This window comes from Pinus tabuliformis, chromosome Q (assembly GCF_031772625.1).
Source record: "Pinus tabuliformis cultivar Carrire ecotype Pingquan chromosome Q, CPIR1, whole genome shotgun sequence".
Taxonomy (NCBI): Eukaryota; Viridiplantae; Streptophyta; class Pinopsida; order Pinales; family Pinaceae; genus Pinus; species Pinus tabuliformis.
In genome coordinates this window covers 1000038109-1000060006 of record NC_142296.1, presented here as the reverse complement: position 1 = coordinate 1000060006, position 21898 = coordinate 1000038109, and the positions used below count along the sequence as shown (strand labels likewise).

Sequence of the window (21898 nt, the reverse complement as noted above, 5' to 3'; positions counted from 1 at the left end):
CCCAGAAATTGTTTGGGAAAATTCCACCTAGAGATGATTTAATTAAAATAATTAACTTTTTCTAAATGGTTTCCTAAGTCTAAACTTAGGAAATCTAGTTAATTAAAGGGTATTAATTAAATCAGGTGTGAATCTTTTAGAAGAAGACGAGGATCAACTCCTAGTTAATCTTAGCCATTGATTATGTTTTAATCTTGGTCGTTGGAGCTCCAACGAGAGATTATAAGGAGCTTGATGGGCACTTGGAGAACACATCGATTGAGAGAGATTAGAGATCGAATTTATCAAGAGTAGCAGCGTTGAGTTGCCAGAGTAAGATCAAGTGATCTTCTTGTAGTGAGGGGCAGGGATAGTAATTCGGAGGAGAGTTTTCCAAATCTGGAGAGTGCAAGGCAAAGAAGGCATAGAGCAGTTCAGTGAGGCAGCGCAGTGCCACGCAGAGGCATCACAAAGCCGAAATTCAACTGGTAGAGTTGAGATCTAGTGCTAGAAGCCGGCGTGTGAGACCGAAGGGCCAGAGGGTCGAATTTCCAGACAGCAAGAGATCAGAAGAGGAGGTAACGCAGAGCCTAGCAAATGTGACGCAGAGTTGCGTAGGATTGACGCAGAAGCTACGCAGAGGCAGCGTGGGGCCAGCCAGCCCGTCTCTGATCAATGTCAGATCTCCCGAATCATTGTGAGATTTTTTTCTCACTAACTCTTTGCCAATATTTCTCTATATCATATTGCCAGTTTGGGCATCTAACGACTTGTACTCAAATTACTATTGCATAATAATAAAACCCTCAATTGTTGCACCGGTTTTCCCACATTGGGTTTTTCCAGGGACATTGTCCAAAAATAATTGTGTAGATGTGTGTGTGTGTTTATTTCTCTCTTGTGTCATATTTAGTTTCCGTGGTATTTTATTTTGTGTAGGCTACAGTGTATGAATTTCAATATTTGTCGTAGAAAGCTGCAAGTAACTTGTTCAAGTAATTTAACAATTAGGAGAAATATTATCAGCTTGTTGCAGTAGGAATCGGATCACCGATTTTTCACATGGTATCGAAGCACAGATCACGAGCAGAAGAGCACAGCTGCAGAAGGAAGAGGGAATTCAGAATCACTGCAGAGGCAGCGCAGTCCTTGAGCCAAGGAGGTCAAAGTTTTGAGGAGAAATTGATTTCTCTTAGTGAGTCGATAGAGAAATTCGATTTCAAGATTGAAGCTTTCCAGAGGCAAAGGGGAGCAGCGTATTTTCATTGCAGAGCAGATCTTCAGCTAGGACGTAGATATTTTCCAGCAGTTGTTGAGAGAATAGAGTCAGAGGGAGAGAAGAGCACATACTGAGGGAATTCCTTCCTCAAATGGCTTCTAGGCAGAAGTTCAAATTTTCTTAGCAAAGTAGCAGCAGCTGTGTGCAAGATTTCTCACTCCAGAAGTCAATCCCCTATATTCCCTTGGGCCTCCTTAGCCTCATGTGGGCCCCTGCATCCACCCATTTGATTTCCCCCCAAGCATATCGAATGGCCAAGTTTGAATTCCCCATGTGGTTGGCCCCCACATCGCACTAGCTACTAAATAAAGTTGAATTTGCCCCAAAGTTCCTAAGTCTAGGTGTGGGGTCCTCCTCCTAAGTCAAAATTGTGCCAAAAATGTGTAGCTGCACCCTGTGACTAATCTTTGTGAGAAGGGACATGACAGGTAGCTATAACTACCGATGTAGATCTGCTCAAGAAGTACAAGGTTGAGATGGCGAAGACTAAGAGGACCATTCTCGACGGGGTTCAAGATCATGTAGTATCCCATATAGTTAGCAAGGATACTGCCCAGCAAATGTAGGAAGCCTTAGCTACGTTATACGAAGGATCTTCCGAGCATCGGAAGATGTACTTAGAGGAGAAGTTGAGATGCACTTGGATGTAGAAAGGGGAGCACGTAGACCCCTTCCTTACAAAGCTTCAAGATGTCCACGACCAACTGGCTTCAGTAGGGTCAACGCCGCAACCCTCAGAGTTTGTACGATTAGCGCTGAATAGTGTTTCTGAAGATTGGCAAGTTTTCGTCCAGAGCATCCTGGGCAGAGAAAACCCACTAGATTGGGAACGTGTATGGGTTGATCTGCAGCAGGAGGAAATGAGGCATGATCTGGTCAAGGCCACCATCAGTGGCAATAGCAACAGTGGGACAAAGCAGGAGAAGGAAGAGGAGGACATGGCCCTTGCATCAAAGGGGCAGTAGGAGCAGCGCAGACGAAAGAAGGATATTTTGAAGATCAAGTGCTTCAGGTGTGGCAAGCTGGGCCACTATAGCACTCAGTGTCCTCTCAGAAAGAAGGACAAGGAGGAGAAGCAGGATTAGCAAGCTGCATCCACAGATATCGATAGGTTGTCCTCCAGACTGGAGGAAGAGTTTGCCATGATTGTCGAGATGCCTCCAGGGGTGAGGTGGGGTGATTTCAGTGTTCCACGGGGACGCGTCCCCAAGGGTGGGGTGCGCGCACCCCACGCACCCGGGATGGGGAGACTCTCGAGGGTGCGTTTCCCCACGTCCCCTTTTGGGGAGACTCGAGGAGACGCAAGGGGGTGCGTTTCCCCAGTGTGGGAGACTCGACTCCCCAAAAGGGGTACTTCTGGGCGTCCCCCTGAAAATGGGGTTCTTCTGGGCATCCCCCTTCATTTTTGTCTAATTACCCTTTATAAACCAAAAAAAAAATTTAAAAAAATGAAAATTAATTTATTAAAAAAACATAAAAAATAAAAATAAACTAAATTAACAATTACAAATAAAAAATTACATTAACATTGAAAAGTTAGGGTTAACTCTACTTTTCAAGTTTTCACTCTGCCGCCATTCATTATGCTCTTACCTCAATGAATTTTTTTCTTCCATCTGCTCCTCAAAGCTTCAGCGCATCCTCCCTCTTCTCCACGCAGCAGCTTGCTGTTAGGTTCAGCACTTAGCAGTTGCTGTTAGGTTCAACACTTAGCAGTTACGTAACACGTTGAAAACTTGCAGTGGCATCCTCCCTCTTGCTCCACGCAGGCGGCAGGCAGCAACATATCAACGATTCAGCAAACTTGCAGTGGCATCCTCCCACGCAAGCGGTAGCGTATGAACTATTCAGCGTAATCTTGAATATATTGAAGCTGGGCCTCTTCATTTGACTACCGAATTCAAACAAGAAAAACTCGTTTCTGAGGTGATTTTGTGAAGTAATTTCGTGGATTTTTTGTTGTCTCTGAGGTGGTTTCGTTGGGCTTCTCTGCTCACAAGTCTTGGGCTTTTCTGGTCATAATTTCTGGTTTGTTTTTTGGAGCAGTATTTTACTATTTTCACTTTGGAACTGCTGTAATACTCTTATTGGACCTCAGTCTCAGCCCTGGGAAAAGGACCGATACAGACCTGTGACAAAGGCAGATCTCAAAACTGAAACTGAAACAGCGTGCTGCCGCTGGTAATTTTTGTTTTGTCTAAATTTAAAAATTTTAATTCGATTCAGCCTTCACTGTTCAGGCCATGTATTATTTAATGTTATTATTAAATTGTTTTAACTTTTACCAAACCCTCCACGCAGGCAGCATTGCTGCTATACCATCGCCCTCCACGCAGCCGGCATCTTTGCTGTAACTGTAAGCCTGTAAAGTGTAACGCTATTCCAAACTTCCACGCAGCTGCTCCAGACTGTACACAGTGAGTTTGACTGCAATTTTTTTTAAATTTTTTTTCATGTTTCACTGTTTCAGTGGTAATGTTTTGAAGTTTTCTCATTTACATGGCATTAAAAATTAAAAAACTCAGAACTGTAAATTCAATTGTTTGTCAAATTCACTGTTAATTTTTATTTTTTAAAAACTCAGAACTGTAAAATTTAAATTGTTTGTTAAATTCATCGTTTAAATTTTAATTTTTTTTTAAGCAAACCCTTCTTGCAGGGCATTAAATAATACAAAATCTGCAAAATAAACTATTTGCAAAATGAGTGACAGCAACCAAAGTGGCAGTGACAGTCAAACTGAAAATGAATATGATTCTCAAACTGAAACAAGGAGTCCTCTTCAAACTGAAACGCCATCAACAAGGAATGAAACCCATGTCAGTAGCACAGCTAGTGCTGATGTCATTTCAACGACTCCAACCCCATCAAAGTCATTGGCAGAATAAGCAAAGGGGACATTCAATCCAAGCAAACCTCTTTTGCTATATGCTAGCAAAATCACTGGCTCTTTAACCCAACCAAAATCGGGAAGCACAAGAGGTGGGACACGCCATTGGAAATGCAACATTTGTGCCCATTCTTGGGCTAGGAGTTATAGTCGTCTCAGGATGCATCTTTTGGGTGTAGGTGGCAAAGGGGTTAGCATATGTTCACATTTAACACTGCTGCAAAAATCAGAGCTCTTGAGAATGCAAATGGCAGCAGATGCAAAGGGCATGTTCTCAAGCAAAAATGTCATGGCCCAACCTCAAGAAAATTTTAATGAAGCCACAAGCTCAAGAAGAAAATCAAAGAAAGATATGCCTCCACCATCTCATATTGGGACTAAGGGTTCCCGCTCTTGTGCAGTGGGACCAACTCTTGCAGGGATGTACAGTAAGTTGAACCGTGATGATACAGATGATGCCATTGGCAAATTTCTTTTTGCCAACGGAATTCCTTTCCATGTTAGTCGTTCTCCTTACTACAAGGAGATGGTCAAGGCAATTGCAACAGCAGGACCCTCATATGTGCCCCCAGGTGAACATAAGTTGAGGACAGTGATATTAGAAAGACAAGTGGCCAATATTAATGTGCAAAAGTAAACTTTGAGGCAAACATTGGTTAGGGAAGGTTGTTCTATTGTTATGGATGGGTGGACAGACATTGCCAAACATCCACTTATCAACATCATAGTCACTTGCCGAGAGGGGCCTTTCTTTCTTAGAGCTATTGATTGTTCTGGAAAGCGCAAAGATGCAGCTTTCCAATTTGATCTTCTTCGTGATGCTATAGAGGAGGTTGGCTCTACAAATGTTGTACAGGTTGTGACAGATGCAGCGGCAGTGTGTAGATCAGCAGGATTAATGATTCAGAGTAAATACAGACATATTTTCTGGAACCCTTGTTGTGTGCATGCACTCAATAATGCATTGAAAAACATTGGCAAAATTGAGTGGGTATCTAACTTGGTGACAGCTGCAAGAAATGTGCAAATGTTTATTTGCAATCACCACACCTCCTTAGCCATGTACAAGTCTCATGCGAGGAAGGAATTCCTCAAGCCTACCGATACCAGATATGCTAGTTATTTTCTTTTATTAGAGAGGATGTTGGAGGTGCAGTCAGCATCGCAGGCCATGGTTGTGACTCCAGATTGGTACAGATGGGCAAAATCCAAGACAGAAGAAGGGAAGAAAATCAGGATTCAGATATTGGATAATGATTGGTGGACAGATTGTGGTTATTTGGTGTCACTCTTACGTCCTGTAGTTGAGGTCATTCGCTACACTGACACAGATTCTCCTACTCTCGGAGAAATCTATGAGACTTTTGATAGTATGTTCGATCAAGTAAGGGTGGCCATTCGTGAGAAAGATCCTTCCTTAGAGTTCTATACGACTCAGATTCGACCCATTATTCAGCGTAGGTGGGATCGAATGAATACACCTTTGCACATGGCGGCATATGCACTCAACCCAAAATGGTATGTGGCAAGAAGTGGTAGAATTCTTCCCATTGAAGATCCAGAGGTCAAAAAGGGATTTCGAGCAGCCATTACAAAGATGTATAGTTCAGAAGAAGGGAGATCCATTAGGAGACAGTGGATGCAATTTGCAAGTCTCAGTGGTCCCTTCAACAAGCCGGATGCAAGGGAAGATCGCAATGATTTAGGCCAGACTGACCCCATTGGTTGGTGGACCATGCATGGGGATGAGGCTCCAGAGATCCAACATCTTGCTATTCGCTTATTGTCTCAGATTGCTAGTTCCTCTGCAGCAGAGAGGAATTGGTCCACATATAGCTTCATCCACTCTATCAAGAGGAATAGACTTTCCTCTAGGAGAGCAGAGAAGCTAGTTGCAGTGCATAGTTCTCTATGTCTTGCACATAGGAAGACACCAGAGTATCGGAGGGGACCAGCAACACGATGGGATGTGGATCCAGAGGATAGTGCACAGATAGATGATGAGGATGGACCAGATGAGTTGCAGCATGGTTTGGTTGGAGTTCCATTGGTTACTCAAGAGAGTGACTCTGACTCAGATAATGACATTCCCATTGATGTTCCTGATGACTTCATGCAGCAGATGGATGTAGAGGACCAATCATTGAGATTGAGTCCTTGAAGTTGATTTTATTTTCAGTGTTCATTTTCCATTTTTACTTTTAAGTTTTAACATTTGAGTTGTGACACTAGATATTGATGACCGACTCTTCACTCTTAACTATTTTTGAGTTTGAAACTTTGAGTTATATAAATTGAAAATTTTAATTTAGTGTTCAATTTAGAATCTAGAAGACTAGAATGATGAATGATGAATTCAGAATTTTCAATTTTCAATTTAATTTTTAAATCAATGATTCAATGTAAATTATAGAATGATGATTGATGAATGATGAATGATATGGATCAATGTACATTGTATTTGAATATTTCATATTGAATTTTATTATTGAATCTTATGGTATTGAATCTTGATGAATTAGCATTATTGAACAATGAATACGAACATGAAAATTTCAAAATTATATACATATATATAATTAAAAATTATATTATATATACCTCAACGTCCCCCCGTCTCCCCTAAATTTCCCTAAAATTTCAGGGTTCTCCCACACGTCCCCTTTGTGCGTCTCCCCGCACCCGCGTCTCCCCGTCCTGGAGACTTGGTGGAACATTGGGTGATTTGGAATTGTAGTCCCAGAGAGCAACAAGATGGGAAGGATTCTTGAGGAGGTCCACCCCATGAATCAAGACCTTGCTATGGGAGCCCATAGTCAGCAATAGCAGGATGGACCAGGGTCAGTTGGTGCAGTCAGGTGCCAGAGTGAAAGATGCAGTTGCTAGTAGCGGTCGGATTATGAGCAACGCATAGCGGAGTTGGCAGCAGTGCAGTTGGCACAAAGCAGAGTCAGCAGTAGTGCAGTTGGCACAAAGCAGAGTCAGCAACAGTGCAGTTGGCACAAAGCAGAGTCAGCAGCAGTGCAGGTGGCACAAAGCAGAGTCAGCAACAGTGCAGAGACTAGCAGCAATCAAAACTCGGATGACGGATGCATCATACTGAACACATTTGGTTCAGTATTTTGGATGTTTTTCCGTTGCAAATGTTGCAGTTGCAGCAGCAGCAGATGGAGAGAGGGTTGCAATGCAGATGCAGTAGTTGACAGCAGTTCATAAGGGTCAACAGTAGCACAGATGCAACTCATATAAGAGTTGTGCCGTAGTTGGTGGGCAGTAGAGCCAGACAGCAGCAGCACAACAAGAGATGTTGCAGAGACAGAGTGATGCTTCAACAGATTGCAGCACTAGAGCACATTCCTCGCTAAGAGGGTGTGTTGATTTTTGTAGCATCGGATGTGCCCTTGCCTCGATATTTTGCAAAGAGGCTAAGACACATGCATTCTTCAATACCCAGAAATCATTTGGTAAAATTCCACCTAGAGATGATTTAATTAAAATAATTAACTTTTTTTAAATGGTTCCCTAAGTCTAAACTTAGGAATTCTGGTTAATTAAAGGGTATTAATTAAATCAGGTGTGAATCTTCTAGAAGAAGACGAGGATCAACTACCGATTAATCTTAATCATTGATTATGTTTTAATCTTCATCGTTGGAGCTCCAACGAGAGATTATAAGGAGCTTGATGGGCACTTAGAGAACACATCGATTGAGAGAGATCAGAGATCGAAATTCTCAAGAGTAGCAGCGTTGAGTTGACAAAGTAAGATCAAGTGATCTTCTTGCAATGAGGGGCAGCGATAGTAGTTCGGGGGAGAGTTTTCTAGGTCCGGATAGTGCAAGGCAGAGAAGGCATAGAGCAGTTCAATGAGGCAGCGCAGTGCCACGCAAAGGCAGCATAGAGCTTCAGAGGGAGTTCGAAATTCAGCTGGGAGAGTCGAGGTCCTGTGCTAGAAGACGGGGTGTGAGACCAGAGGGTCGAAGGGTCCAATTTCCAGACAACAAGAGATCAGAAGAGGAGGTAACACAAAGCCCAGCGAGTGTGACGCAGAGCTGCGTAGGATTGACGCAGAAGCTACGCAGAGGCAGCGTGGGGCCAGCCAGCCTATCTCTGATCAGTGTCGGATCTCCCGAATCAGTGTGAGATTTTTTTCTCACTAACTCTTTGCCAGTATTTCTCTATATCAGATTGCCAGTTTGAGCATCTAACGAGTTGTACTCAGATTACTACTGCATAATAATAAAACACTCGGTTGTTGCACCACTTTTCCCACATTGGGTCTTCCGGGGACATTGTCCAAAAACAACTGTGTAGATGTGTGTGATTATTTCTCTCCTGTGCCGTATTTAGTTTCCACGATATTTTATTTTGTGTAGGCTGCAGTGTATGCATTTCAATATTTGCCATAGAAAACTGCAAGTAACTTGTTCAAGTAATTTACAAGTAGGAGAAATATTATCAGTTTGCTGCAGTAGGAATCGAGTCACAGATTTTTCACACATGGTTTATTGACAACAGAGCGTCGAAGCATATGACAAGATCATAAGAAGTATTTGAGACTCTAACCGAATGGGACTCTAAATTGCACATGGAAGTTGGGGATAAAATGTTAGAAGGTTGTTAGAGGGTCAGGTGTTGTGCCATTCAAGATGGAGTCAGGAGGGCTACTACGAGTCCAGGATGTACTGTGGGTACCGAAGCTCAAGTGCAGCGTGTTGTTTGTCTCAGTGACCGAAGCTAAGGGGTTTGAAGTATTTTTCTAGGATGGAAAGGTGATGCTCAAGCCCAAAGGCTATATCTCCACAGGAGTAGTTATTGGAGTTAAGGAGAGTGGTCTATACAAGTTGAAGGGCAACCTATATATCAAGGGAAGAAGAAGGTTTCTGAGACTCAGAGGAAATCGAGTTCCAGTGAGAGTTTGTAGGTTCAAAGGGAGAATCCACAACTCAAGAAGAGTGCATGGTCAGTGGAATTAAGGAGACTTCTACAGTTGAAAGAAAAGAAACCTTGGAATGGCCTAAAGGCTTATCAAGAGAAGAAGAAGCGAGAGGCTTTTGGTGGCAAGGACACTTCCGAGGACAATATTGTTCCTTCTATAGGGTATGCTACAGTGATGGATGCCAAAGATTGGGATTGTGTTCCGAACGAGTTGCTTCCGAGGAATGGAAGTACCTCCCTCATTAAGAGGGAGTGTTGAAAATCGTGTAGCTTGGGAGGTACTCCCACAAATCCTGCGTGCTTGAATTATGAGGAGAAAACCCACTTTGTGGGCAAAGTACCCAAGTCAGTGGGTTTTGGACCCAAAGTCGTGGATCTCAATTATCACTTGATTGAGGCTAGGCTTTTTGTTCATGTATGAAGACTTGACCACCTTATCTTTATCGAAGGTGAGCAACTCTGGACAGGCTACTTCTTCGTCAACATCAATAGGATATTGCTAAAAGCAAGAATTGTGTTGATAAGAGTAAAGAATCCTTCTATTGCTCTACAGCAGTGGCTGTTTCAAAAGTGTACTCGATGTCGAGGCTTATTTCTTATTGATCCCTGGAATGTCAATTGGACAATTATGGGACACCAAATTGATTCTTAGTTGCCCCAAAAGGTTAATTACAGTATCTCCATGGTGAGTAAATTCATCTTTGTCTTCAATTTGTCTAGATAGCATGTTGACTTCAACCAAGCATGAGATCAAGGCTTTATTCTTATCAATGTTTGTAGCCTCAACTAGAATAATGTTTGAAGGCACTCCACTGCTTAACTTTAGATGTCTTATGGCTCTCCATAGGATGTTCATAGATTAGGACTCTCCTTTTACACTTCTCTTTAATGCATTCTTCGTTGGATTAAGGTCATCTTATCTTGCAACTACAACTTGATGATTCTCAATCACTTGGAGTGAGATATGCATTTTGACATGTTCTTTTCTAAGCCTATATATATTTATCTCCTTTGCTTCCATCTGTGCAAACACAATATTAAACAAGCCATATACTCCTTTAGAGATGGAGTACATTAGGAAACCCTTTTTTGCTTATGGGCTAATGCTTCATTAAGCACGAATTTGGTGGTTTGTCACATGTTCTCCCTTGACAATAGTTTATCTAAAATATTCTACAATAGAGTGTGAAGAGCTTTAGTAGCCCCATATATCTTGATGTAAATTTTTTTATATGTATACCAATCTACCATCATATCCAAGACTCTCAATGTTTTATCTAAAAATCAAGGACATTCTTCTTCCAAGAGCAACTCCTCATTTGTCACATATCTTTGTATAACAAGGGGGCATATCAAATTCTCCAAAAGTCTTTGTAGTATACATGAATGGGGGTGCATTAACTAAACCAATTCCAACCCATTATAGGGAATGGAATCATTGTGCACATTACATCTAACAAGTAGGACATATCGAATTTTCAAAAGTCTCCTTGAGGTCAAGACTTATTTCTTGTTGATTCTTAGCAAGTTAATTGGATGTTTATGGGGCATCCAATTCTTTCTTAGCTTCCCCGAAAGGTTAATTATAGTATCTCCATGGTTGTGCCAATTCATCTTTGTCTTGGACCTAGATGTCTTCAATTTGTCTAGATAGCATGTTCACTTCAACCAAGCATGAGGACGAGGCCTTATTCTTATTAGCATATATAGCCTCAACAAGAGTAATGTTTGAAGGCAATTTCACTGCTTAACTTCAGATGTCTTATGGCTCTCCAAAGCTTGTTCGTAGATTAGGACTCTACTTTTATTCTCCTCTTTAAGGTATTCTTCATTGGATTAAGGTCATCCTATCTAGCAATTGCAATTGATGATTCTCAATCACTTGAGCGAGTTCTGCATCTCGACGTGTTCATTTCTAAGCCTACACCTATCTCTTTTGCTTCCATATGTGCAAACACAATATTTAACAAACCATATTCTCCTTTAGAGATCAAGTAAATTAGGAAACCCTTTTTTGCTTATGGGCTAATGCTTAAACCTTAATTCAATGGTCTGAAGCATGATCTCACTCGACAATAGTCTATCCAAAACAATATACAGTAGAGGGTGAAGAGCTTTGGTAGCCCCATATATCTTGATGTAGTTGTTGTCCTTACATGTATACCAATCCCCATCATCTCCAAGACTCTCAAAGTTTCATCTAAAAATCAAGGACATTCTTCATCAAAGAGAAACTCATACAAGGGAGCAAGGCATTTGTTGCATGCCTTTGTATAATAAGGGGCATGTCTAATTCTCCAAAGGTCTTTGTAGTATACATGAATAGGGTTATAGTCACTAAACGAGTTCTAATCCATTACAAGTAATGGATTCATTATGCACATTACATCTAACAAGTAGGACATATAGAATTTTCACAAGGTACCTTATGGGGTTGACTGCACTTTCCTTGTAGCTTCATTCAAGGTGTGTATTAAAATGGCAATGCAGTTAAAAATCATTTTTTCAATGAGACTTTATATACCAATGGAGTCCAAGATTATTTTATTTGGGATACCAACTTTTTCACATGTAGTCTATTCATGAGGATCAATGCATACTAACCAAAGCTTTCAAGTTAATGACGAGATAAGTCTTTGTATCTTTTAACTTAAAGGTTCAACATGCTTATCACCATCCTTTTCAAGTCTCGGGATAATTGTGTGTCTACAAATCATGTAACCTAACTATGGATTAAATACTCCTCAATCCTCAAGAATTTATAATATACCTCAAAATTACTGTTCACATAGTATGTAATGTACCTGACTCTTTCAAACATTATTTTTCATGTTTCTATATTTGTCCTCTCAAACAACCATTAGGTTGTAGAAATTTTCCCCACTAGTGCTATTAATGCAACTCGGAAAACCTCACCTCTTTCTTAGAGATTTCTCATATCTTAACCATGTGAATTTTCAGCCTTATGGCTGTTATGAAATACAAATAAAAAAAACAGCAATGGTGGACAATATTTCACCTCTCCATAACCCCAATCCACTGGGCAAATAAAAAGAGAAGATACCAAAGTAAGCCAACAAGTTTCAGCCCTCTGAGGCGATCTTATCATGCATAAAACAAATCTGAAAATCACATTATGACATATGTAGGTATAGGAATAAATCTGCCCTACCTTCTTCAACATTAATGTTAAATCACTTAAAAATTTCAGCCTTAATTTATTTCAAATGATCAAATCAGCAAGAAGTCTTGGAAATTACCAAAACATGAAGAAACGTATGGCTGAAAATCAAATCTGCAATAAAAACAATCTTGGCCTGCTAGAATCTCATATATTTGTATAAAGATGTTCACGTATATACCACAACCTCATTCTAAGTTTAGTACAATCCTCTGGGTCTCGCCTCATTCTAAGTCTAGTACAATCCTCTAGCTCTCGCCTCCTAAGTCTAGTACAATCCTCTAGCTCTCCAAAACCCTGGCTAGGAAAACCCATGAAAATCCTAGCTCACGCCAAAGAGATCCAGCAAGCAAGTGTCATGCTATCATGTCCTCCAAGGCAAAACATCTCCTTTTCTTCTTCACATCAACAAGTACAACCTAGGATGTCATAACAAAACCCTAATCTCCAAGTTACCAAGGAATGAAACCTTGACCCTATTATTCAAAATGCTCCAACAGATCCAAGAAACCCTAGTTCCTCCAAGACAAGAAAGAGAGAGTACATATGAAGATGTACAAGAAAGAGGAAGAACTCTCTTTCCTCTAAATATATGAGATGCAAGGAAGGCCAACAAGGCATATGTGGGCCTAAACCCTTACAAGAAACCTACAAAGCCACATGTCAGCTCACACATGTCAAGCTCCAAAGTGATGTTGTACACAAGCAAGGTTCCAACTTCCAATGCAAAGATGCTCCACAAAATGTTTCAACCCTCCTTGAAGAATTCAAGGACTCCAACACTCATAAACCATGTACTTTACTAGATCCACTCCTGCATGAAAACTATTGCAAGCCAGGCATCCCAAATTCAACTCCTTTCCTCCATGCAAGCATCCAAGCTACCCCAGGTTGTTTGGGGCTCAATTCTCTCCTTCAAAATACCAAACACTCTTCCTTCAATGGAGGACATTCTCCAAGAAAGAAACTTCTTCAATATGGCTAGTATGTAGAACGCCACCAAGATTGTCATGCAACCACCCAACTAAGAGGTCAAGCAATCACTAGGTAAGCCATCTCTAATGTGCAAATCTCATGAAGCACACCAAACATGGTGTAAACACTTTCAAAGTAAGCCTCGATAGCTAACACTCCCTCTTTACAAGAAAATTGTTTTCATCAACACTTGTCAACTCCCTTTGCAACTCCACCAAACTTGTGATCTGCAAATCTATACCTAGTACAATCTCAAAATCAACCCTCTTCTTTACACTAATAATATTGTTCTTATGGCGAGGAGTCCTTATGATCTCAGCAGGCAACTAAGAATCCCCAACTATTTCAGCTCTACTATGGGTATGACTATGAGCACTAACAAAATGAACATTATGATAATTAAATCCAAACTTACCACTTATGATATTTTTGTATATGACAGCTTGAAGAAAATGCACTCCTACAAATATCTCAGCATCAATATTCATCACAAGCTCAACTAGAACTATAGGATTGAGAAATGGATAAATGGAGGGTGGAGGTCCCCATGCAACATAGCTTTTTCTCAATCATTTTCAAAAAAATGTAGGGATTGGGGAGCAAAGAAGGTCTTCACCATTTTTCTTTGAGCTAAGGGCCATAACAGTGTTTTCATTTGCCATCAACACTTTAATGTGGAGTGGGATTGATTCTGTCAGCAGTTTCTAAATTTATAGATATCTGTAACAATTTCAACGTGTTTTTGTTTTGTTTTTGAGATTTTTTATAGGTCTTACAATGCCCATCAGTTTTCCCTCTTCTTGCCAGTTTTTAGTGGACTGAAAGATATCTACCACTTATTTAGAATCTAGAGCTATTTTTTATCTGCAGAAATTTTATATTTTGGTTCTTGAATATTGATTTTCATTTTCTTCCCTTGTGTTTAATCACTACCTTTTGAAAATTCCGAAAACTTTGAACCTTAAGTGGGAATATGTCGAGCCCACTGATGAGCATAATGGACAAAAGTTGAGTTGCAATTTGTCTGGGAAGGAAACAATGTGGGAATCAATCAATTGAAATACCACCTTAAAAAATATTCCGTGCATAAAGTAGAAATTTTTCAGTCACAACCCCAAAAATCATACATATTGCCAATAAATTACTTCAAGATATGGGTAAAAATACAGATGACAGGGAAGCTGTCAGAACTGAGCCTGTAGCAAGAGGAGTTACAAAATTTTAAAGGGGCGAAAAGGGCCAGTTTTTCCTCAGCCTCACCTTCCACAATGCCCTCAATGACCTCATCTTTTTTTGCTCCAAGAATCACAAGTGGCGCACAACCTTCTATTAGGTCAGTGGTTAAAGTAAAGCAAAAGAAAGAAGCTAACAAGCAAGTCGATGTTTTCTATGGAGTGACATTCCTTTCAGCATTGCCAAGAACAACCCAATCTACCAGTTTATGTTTGATGTTGTTGTTATTGTTGTTGACCTGAGGTACAAGGTACCCATGACGAGTTGAAAGGACCTAACCTTCTGAATGAAAAGTGGGACTGCACTTGTAGATTACAAGAGCTGAAGGAATCATGAGAAATCAAGGGATGCACCCTGATGTCAAAGGACAGGAACCCTCTTAATTTATTTGTTTGATTGTCCTGGCAGGACAATGTTTATTAAATCTGTTCATGCATATCAACATGTTAAAGATGAAATATTATTATGAGTTATTGCATAGGTTCATTCAAGAGATAGGTCCATTGAATGTTGTCCAAATCATAACAGATATCGTTGTTAATTATGTCACTACTAGCAAGTTTCTCATGTTGATGTATCTGACCTTGTTTTGGACTCCTTGTGATACACATTGCATTGATTTGATTTAAGAGGATATGGACAAAATTGCTTATAGCAAGGATACTCTTGAATTGGATAGAAGCATAACAAACTTATATATAATCATGAATCTATGCTTAGATTGATGAAAAGATTGAAAAATAACACAAAGTTGGTGTGTCCTACGATCACACATTTTGCCACTAGCTTAATATGTGGGAGGTGAAGAGAATACTCCTTTCAGATGAGTGGCATACTTTATAATTTAGCACTAAACTGAAGGGGGAGGCCCTATACAGGTTACTGTCATACCAGGAGCATTTTTGGGTGGGAGTGGAGGAGGTGTGCGCCATTAGGAAACCTTTGGTAAAGGTTCTTTTGTTGGTTGATGGAGATAAACCCGCAATGAGCTACTTTTTCGATGCCGTGGATAGGGCTAATGAATCCATACATTGCTTTTGTGCATTGTTCAAAAGGACACACCCTAGGTTCAAGGGTGTGCCCCCACACTTCCCATGCTCCTAGGACTAGGAGGTGCCTAGCGAAATGATGCGTTGTGTCCCCCATTTTGCAAAATGTGGAAAACGCATGCCAAAACGTTCCACTTGTGTGTGAAATGTGTTTCTCAAGAGGGGGCGCTTCTAGGCATGCCCACCCTCGAAAAACAAGATGCCTGGATGACACCCATAAAAGAGGACACCCTGGGCATCCATCCCCCACCCCTACTTGACTATTTGAGAATAAGCTCTAAAAACGAAAAGATAAAACAAAAACAAAAAATAAAATAAAAGAAACCAAAAAACAAAAAACAAAAAAAAACTTTTGATACCTAATCCTCTATCTCATATTTCATTTTCAAAGTGATATTGTCCATTGCTAATTTTCAATTTTAACTTTGAGTCTTGACTCTAAATACTGATGACCTTAGACCAAGTCTTTGACTCATCACACTTTACTATTTTCGAGAAATTTCATTTACTATTTCGAGCTTCAGTATCTACTACTTTGCGTAATTCTATTCAGAACAGTATCTACTACTTTGTGTAATTCTATTCAGAACGATAAATGATGAATCTGAATCAATATATTTCATTTCTAAAACTGAATATAAATCATGTTTATATCATCTACAAATTTGAATTTAGTATTTACATTGCACAATGATAAACTTGCATGGATTCAATCATTATTGTTGGGATTTTTATTTTTAATTTTATAATTTTAGAGATGGGGCCCCCTATGCGAGGACCCTCTAACACCCCCTCATTCCCCATGATGAAAATGCAAAAGAAACCATCATGATTCATTTCCAAGGGGCAACAGGTTCATTAAATTGAAAAAGTTCAATTTCTTTTGCAATGAATATACATTAGCACATGCAATTTGAAGATGGAAATGGCAACATAATGTGCAAATAAAGATGTTAATGTGTGAACATGACTGACTCTAACTTCCAAACAAGAGATAGCACAACAGAATCATTCTCATTGGCAAGAAAAAAAATAAACTTCAAAGAACAATGACTCACAAATCTGTCATGAGAAGCATGGGATCGCCGAAGGAAAAAACGGTGGCAATAAACCATTGCAGTTGCAATTGTTGTCTGTGGCCTGCATACAACAACTCTGTCAAAGAAGATTCCAAAGAATTTTGAAAATCACAAAATAGTGAACACAACTGACATAAATGAACTAACACAAACATTGTAGCCAATCAAGACCAACTGAGGCACAGCAGTTGACCCTACCAGCATCCTTACATTTCCAAAAAATGAGAAAAGGGAAATTATTACTGGTATCTGCATAATTCTTGAACATTTTTAACATTCACACATTTATGTAATTCTCACTATTATATTAAAGGATTCACTTAAAATGTGCATGAATCTTGAAGTACTTGGATATCCACAAATATATCAAATTCCCACAATTATATAATCTTTTTTAACTGAGGAAAAAAGGCATTGACAGGCAAAGTTAAAATTCATTATTTTTAAAAAGGTTAGAAACAGTGTGTAATCTGATCAATTTTTAGTTGTAAATCCACTTTATGTCTTAATCAACAAGTTAATTAAATTCACCCACATTTTTTTTGCACCTAAATTCAACATGATTTCAATGTCTTTAACAAAACGCCAACCCAAAAATATAGAAAACCCTAATGAAAATAAAAGAGGTCTTCAATTCAAAAATGAGATTAAATCAAGGATAGAGAATTCATAGAAGGACAGCTTTTTAAAAATTATATATTTCTAATATTTGCAACTTGCAAGTGCTTACCATTTACTAACACATTTATTTTTATTTCACAAGCAGATCATACTATGAAAGAGGTCTTCCATTCAAAAGTAAGATAAATTCAAAACCCGAGGTAAATTCACAGAAGATTGACAGCTTTATCAAAATTATATCTCTACAATATTTGCAACTTCCAACTTGCAAGCACTTAACATTTACTAGCAACTTTATTTTTATTTCAAAAAAAAAGATAATCCTATGCAATCTCTCTATCATCTTCATTCTTCATGTTCACTATCCACAGATGATCTTCATTAATCTCTGCCTTTTTCAAGATTTTGAGACAAAATTTACTCTGAATTTGGAAACGAAAGGTTTTCCAGGGATGGATTAAAAGAACACTTCAGGTGACTGGAATAAAATGTAGACAACACTAAATACTGATGGTAGAATGTAGACAACACTACTCTAAAATAAAATTTCTGAACAAAAGTTGAATTTCCAATAGGAATGACGAAGTTCTGAGGCATTGAGGCATTGGGTTAGAATGAATTATGAAATTTTGAAAGAATAAGGCTTATAAAAAATGACAATTTTTAACATGTCTAGATCTTGACAGTAGAATATAGAGTGCACCACAACTTTGAAGTAATACAAAAAAATATTTTTCGCCTGTACATTCTAGTTGTTGTTTTGTGTCTGTTTTAACATTTGAATGCATAGTTAAGGGCTAAGTAACCAGGGTGCACACACCCACTCCTTGGGTACATCCATCCTGCAACAGGTGCAGTACCAGTCCAGCAAATTGAAGAGGGAAGATGCACTCCAATGAGTTGGGGGATGCATTGTGTGCCTGTCAAAAAAAAATTGAGGATCCATCTTCTATAACAGGAAAGGTTCCCATCTTGTCATCGAGGTGTTCACCCCCATAATAAAATGCATATTTACCTGTTACTATAGGGGCTGCCCACATAACAGTAGTTAGGAGGGTTGAACCCTGTAGTAACATACAATCTCGTCAAGTATGTCCCTGACTATGTTCAGAAGTTCAGTATGTTCGAAAGAAAGGAAGGTTACAGATTTTAAGAAAAAGGTCCAGAAATATGGGACATAACATCATACCAGAAATTGTACATATTACTCAGAAATTCAAATAACACAGAAAATATATAAACATTCACAAAAAATAATAACTCAAAAAAAGAGTTTGCAATGATTTTGGCTGGAATGAGGGGTCTACACTGAAACATCTGCTACAACAGTAACATCGATGCCATCTGTTATGCAATCAAGACACAATGATGATGATATAACCAGTGTTACACGAATGCATTCCTAAGGGTAGGGATCATACTCCCATGACGGGAATACTCCAAGGCTATGTTGCATGAAACTTCTAGGAACCCAACATTTCAGGCCATACCCATACTCGAAACTCCGAAACTCAACCGAAACTCGGCCATCATGTAATCATCTATAAGAGTTAATATAGACTTGGTTTTCCTTCTAAATTGTCATCTATGGGTCTTATTCCCTTTTTTCTTGCAAGATAATGTGTTATTCACTTATATATATATCTATATATATATATGTGTGTGTGTGTGTGTGTGTGTGATGTTTCGCCCAACATTTCCATTTTGGGAGGTGACTTTTCTAAACGTACCCATTTCGGGAACTCCGAAATTCGGTGCTTCATGCAACTTAGATCCAAGGGGGATGTTCCCACGTCCCCTTTTGAGGGGAATATATGGAAATGCACAAGGGGACATCCCCTTGGAAAGATGAAACTTTCCCCCCTCAAATCTACACTCCCACATCCCAACACTGAGAAGTGCTCTAGTGTTCCTCCACACTGCCTGCCCAATCATCATTTGAATAATCATGCAGTTTCATATTTCCAACAATGTATCTTAATCCATGAGAGATTGTGCCCCGAAGATATCTCAGAAGATTCTTGGCACCAATCCAGTGAGGCTCAACCAAATATGAGCTCACCATGCTAACTGCAAAACATATGTCCGGACGAAATTTCGCCAAGGACATCAACGCGAATGAGTTTACGAAACTCAAAGGCATTTCCAAAATCTGGTCCGACATCACTACCATATAACTTCTGAAAGTTAAGATCCTTGAGGTAGTCACAGGCTTGCAGTTTATCATTCCATGTCCGGAACCCAACTCCCTCTTTCTTCTGCAAATGAGGGTCTGCACCTGTTAAAAATAGGTCGTCCTCATAAGGTGCCAGTATGAGAGGTTTATTATCCACAACCGTCGAGGGAAGGTTTGGATCGGTTTCACTCCTAGTGAATCTCAGCTTCATCAGATAGCTTTCAATCCTCTCATACTACACCCAGGGCGTTTTGCTTCAAGCCATAGAGGGCTTTCTTCCACCTGCATATGTGAGATTCCTCATCATCAATCTCAAACCCCTCGGGTTGTTCCAAACCTGTGGACCTGCTATATGAGGGGAATGGTCCCCTTGTAAGATTTTCCTTTGGTACATCTCAGACACGTACTTTCATGCTCTTTTTGAATTTAGGCATCCCTGTCACCATCTGACTCACAGACCTTCGGTGCTATGTGTCAATGGTCACGGTCCCCAGTGGACTTCCTACAACTTGATACAACCTTGAACTCAAAAACATCTTTGAAAATTCTATTTTCAAACACGTACCTTTCCATCGATGAGTGCCACCTCATAACCCTTTACATCCATTGCTGAAATGGACACCAGGTTCTTCTTGCGATCAGGTACATAAAAGAGATTTTGTAAATGAACCGAGTTACCCTCATTCAATTGAGGGGTAACATTCCCTACACCCTTTTCAAGATAGGTGGCATCGGCTCCAAGTATAATCCCACGATTGTTTCCATCTCTACCAAATTAGATAGTGCACCCATCTGTCCAATGAAGTGCCTTGAAGCACTACAATCAATAAGCCACATTCCCAAAGAATCTGAAGGAGAGGGCCAATACAAGATAATTCTACTTTATCTTATCAGAAACAACATTTGATTCTTCATACCTGGGGTTCCTTGCTTTCTTTGAAGAGTCGACCATTTCCTTGATGACCTGCATTACCCGTCATTCCTTTGATCATAGAAGATGTCCCTGGAATGATTGTTATCTTCATCAAGAGATGTGTCTCTGCCATTCGGACACTCCTTCGCATAATGGTCGAACTTATTTCAACCAACGCATCCACCTTTCCTTCCGAACTTCCCAAAGAAGTGATCTTTAGGTAGGCCATCAGAAACTCTACGCCATTTTGATAATATACTCTGCTTCGACTTCACCCTCGGTGAATTTGAAGAGGGATGAGGAATCCACTGATCCTTTTGTCCTTTCCCAACCGTCTTCGGTGATTGCTCTTTCACTCTAACTTGGGCATTGTCTTCACCTCAGCTCTGATACCAAGTTAATTTTATGTTCTATGCTTAGAGCAATTTATTTCAATTTTCACAGTTAGCTCCATATCTTTTCCAGATTAGCAATCACATCAACATTAAAGTAAACTGCAAATAGAACATAAACATAAATCGCAGAAGACAAGCCAAGACAAGAGGACACAAAATGTGGTGCTAGCTAGGGACAAACCCCAATGTAGGGAAACCCTTGATAAATTCTTCTTCTATGTTCTTCAATAGTTCAGCACAGAGAGAGATAGAGTACAATGATTTTAAGTCAATACTTGACTTGCCAAATAGGAGATCAAACATCAAAGATCTTCACCATGAAGATGACACAATGAGGTTGCAGATCTGATACCAAGGACTGAAGATATGCAACAGATGAACAGCTCAGTCAATTACCCAGATTACTGAAGCTTTCCTTCCATAAGACTCTCCTTCCTTTGCTGCTTCACTGATCATGTCAAGGCTGCTAATCTGGTACCTTTCATATGCAGCAAGGACTGGTGCATTTCATGGCAGACCTGGTCATTGGTTAGGACACAAACTCTGAGAGCCACAACACCTTAAACATACCCCACAGTTCACTTGATTACTACGGCTAGCCTTCATACAATCCTCCAATGATACGCTGCCTTATAGGGCTGCTTACCTTCTGAACGTAGCTACTAAGAAGGCCTCCAACTGTTGGCTATGGCCCCAGTAGTGGACTGTAGCTTTAGTCCCTTCAAACAGTGATCCAAATAGCCCCTTAAACAATTGTCCCTAGCTCCTCCTTTTTGTGGATTCTTCTGCCTAGCATACCGAGATCAAAAATAGCTTGATCATGCCCAAACAATCCTGAAATAGGCCACACTATCACCTACAGCAATGTGGCATTATGACAGCGGCTTAGGTGACTACAAATGGGTCTCTTTGAGACGCGTATAAGAGCTTCCCTTACTGCGGCTAAGGGCACTACTAGACAGCTGCTTAAGACCTCCATTTGCTATGGCTGGAACCTCCTTCTTTGACTGCAACTAAGGCAGATTATGACTGTGGATAAGGATTCTCTTTCTTGCTGTGTATAGGGTCAATAGACAGCGGATTCAGGCCTTCATTTAGGGCCTATATTAGCCCTCCTCTCATCTGCGGATTGAGCCTCTTGAGACAGCGTATAGGGGCTTATTCATGCTGCACATAAGTCTCCTCTTTTCT

The 21898-nt window shown here is 39.9% G+C and overlaps 1 protein-coding gene across 7 annotated transcripts in view; it reads right to left on the bottom strand.

Annotated features, from left to right (window-relative positions):
- The window catches only part of LOC149222850 (putative cyclin-T1-1), a 138260-nt gene that overhangs the window by 80079 nt on the left and 36283 nt on the right, over window positions 1-21898 (bottom strand). For all 7 annotated transcript variants that reach the window (XR_016249446.1, XM_089385651.1, XM_089385650.1 and 4 more), the window contains one exon: window positions 16582-16663. Coding sequence is in view for 6 of the 7 variants with exons in the window: in XM_089385651.1 (XP_089241777.1) it covers window positions 16582-16663 (82 nt within the window). In the remaining variant the exon portion in view is untranslated. The remainder of the gene's footprint in view (window positions 1-16581; window positions 16664-21898) is intronic.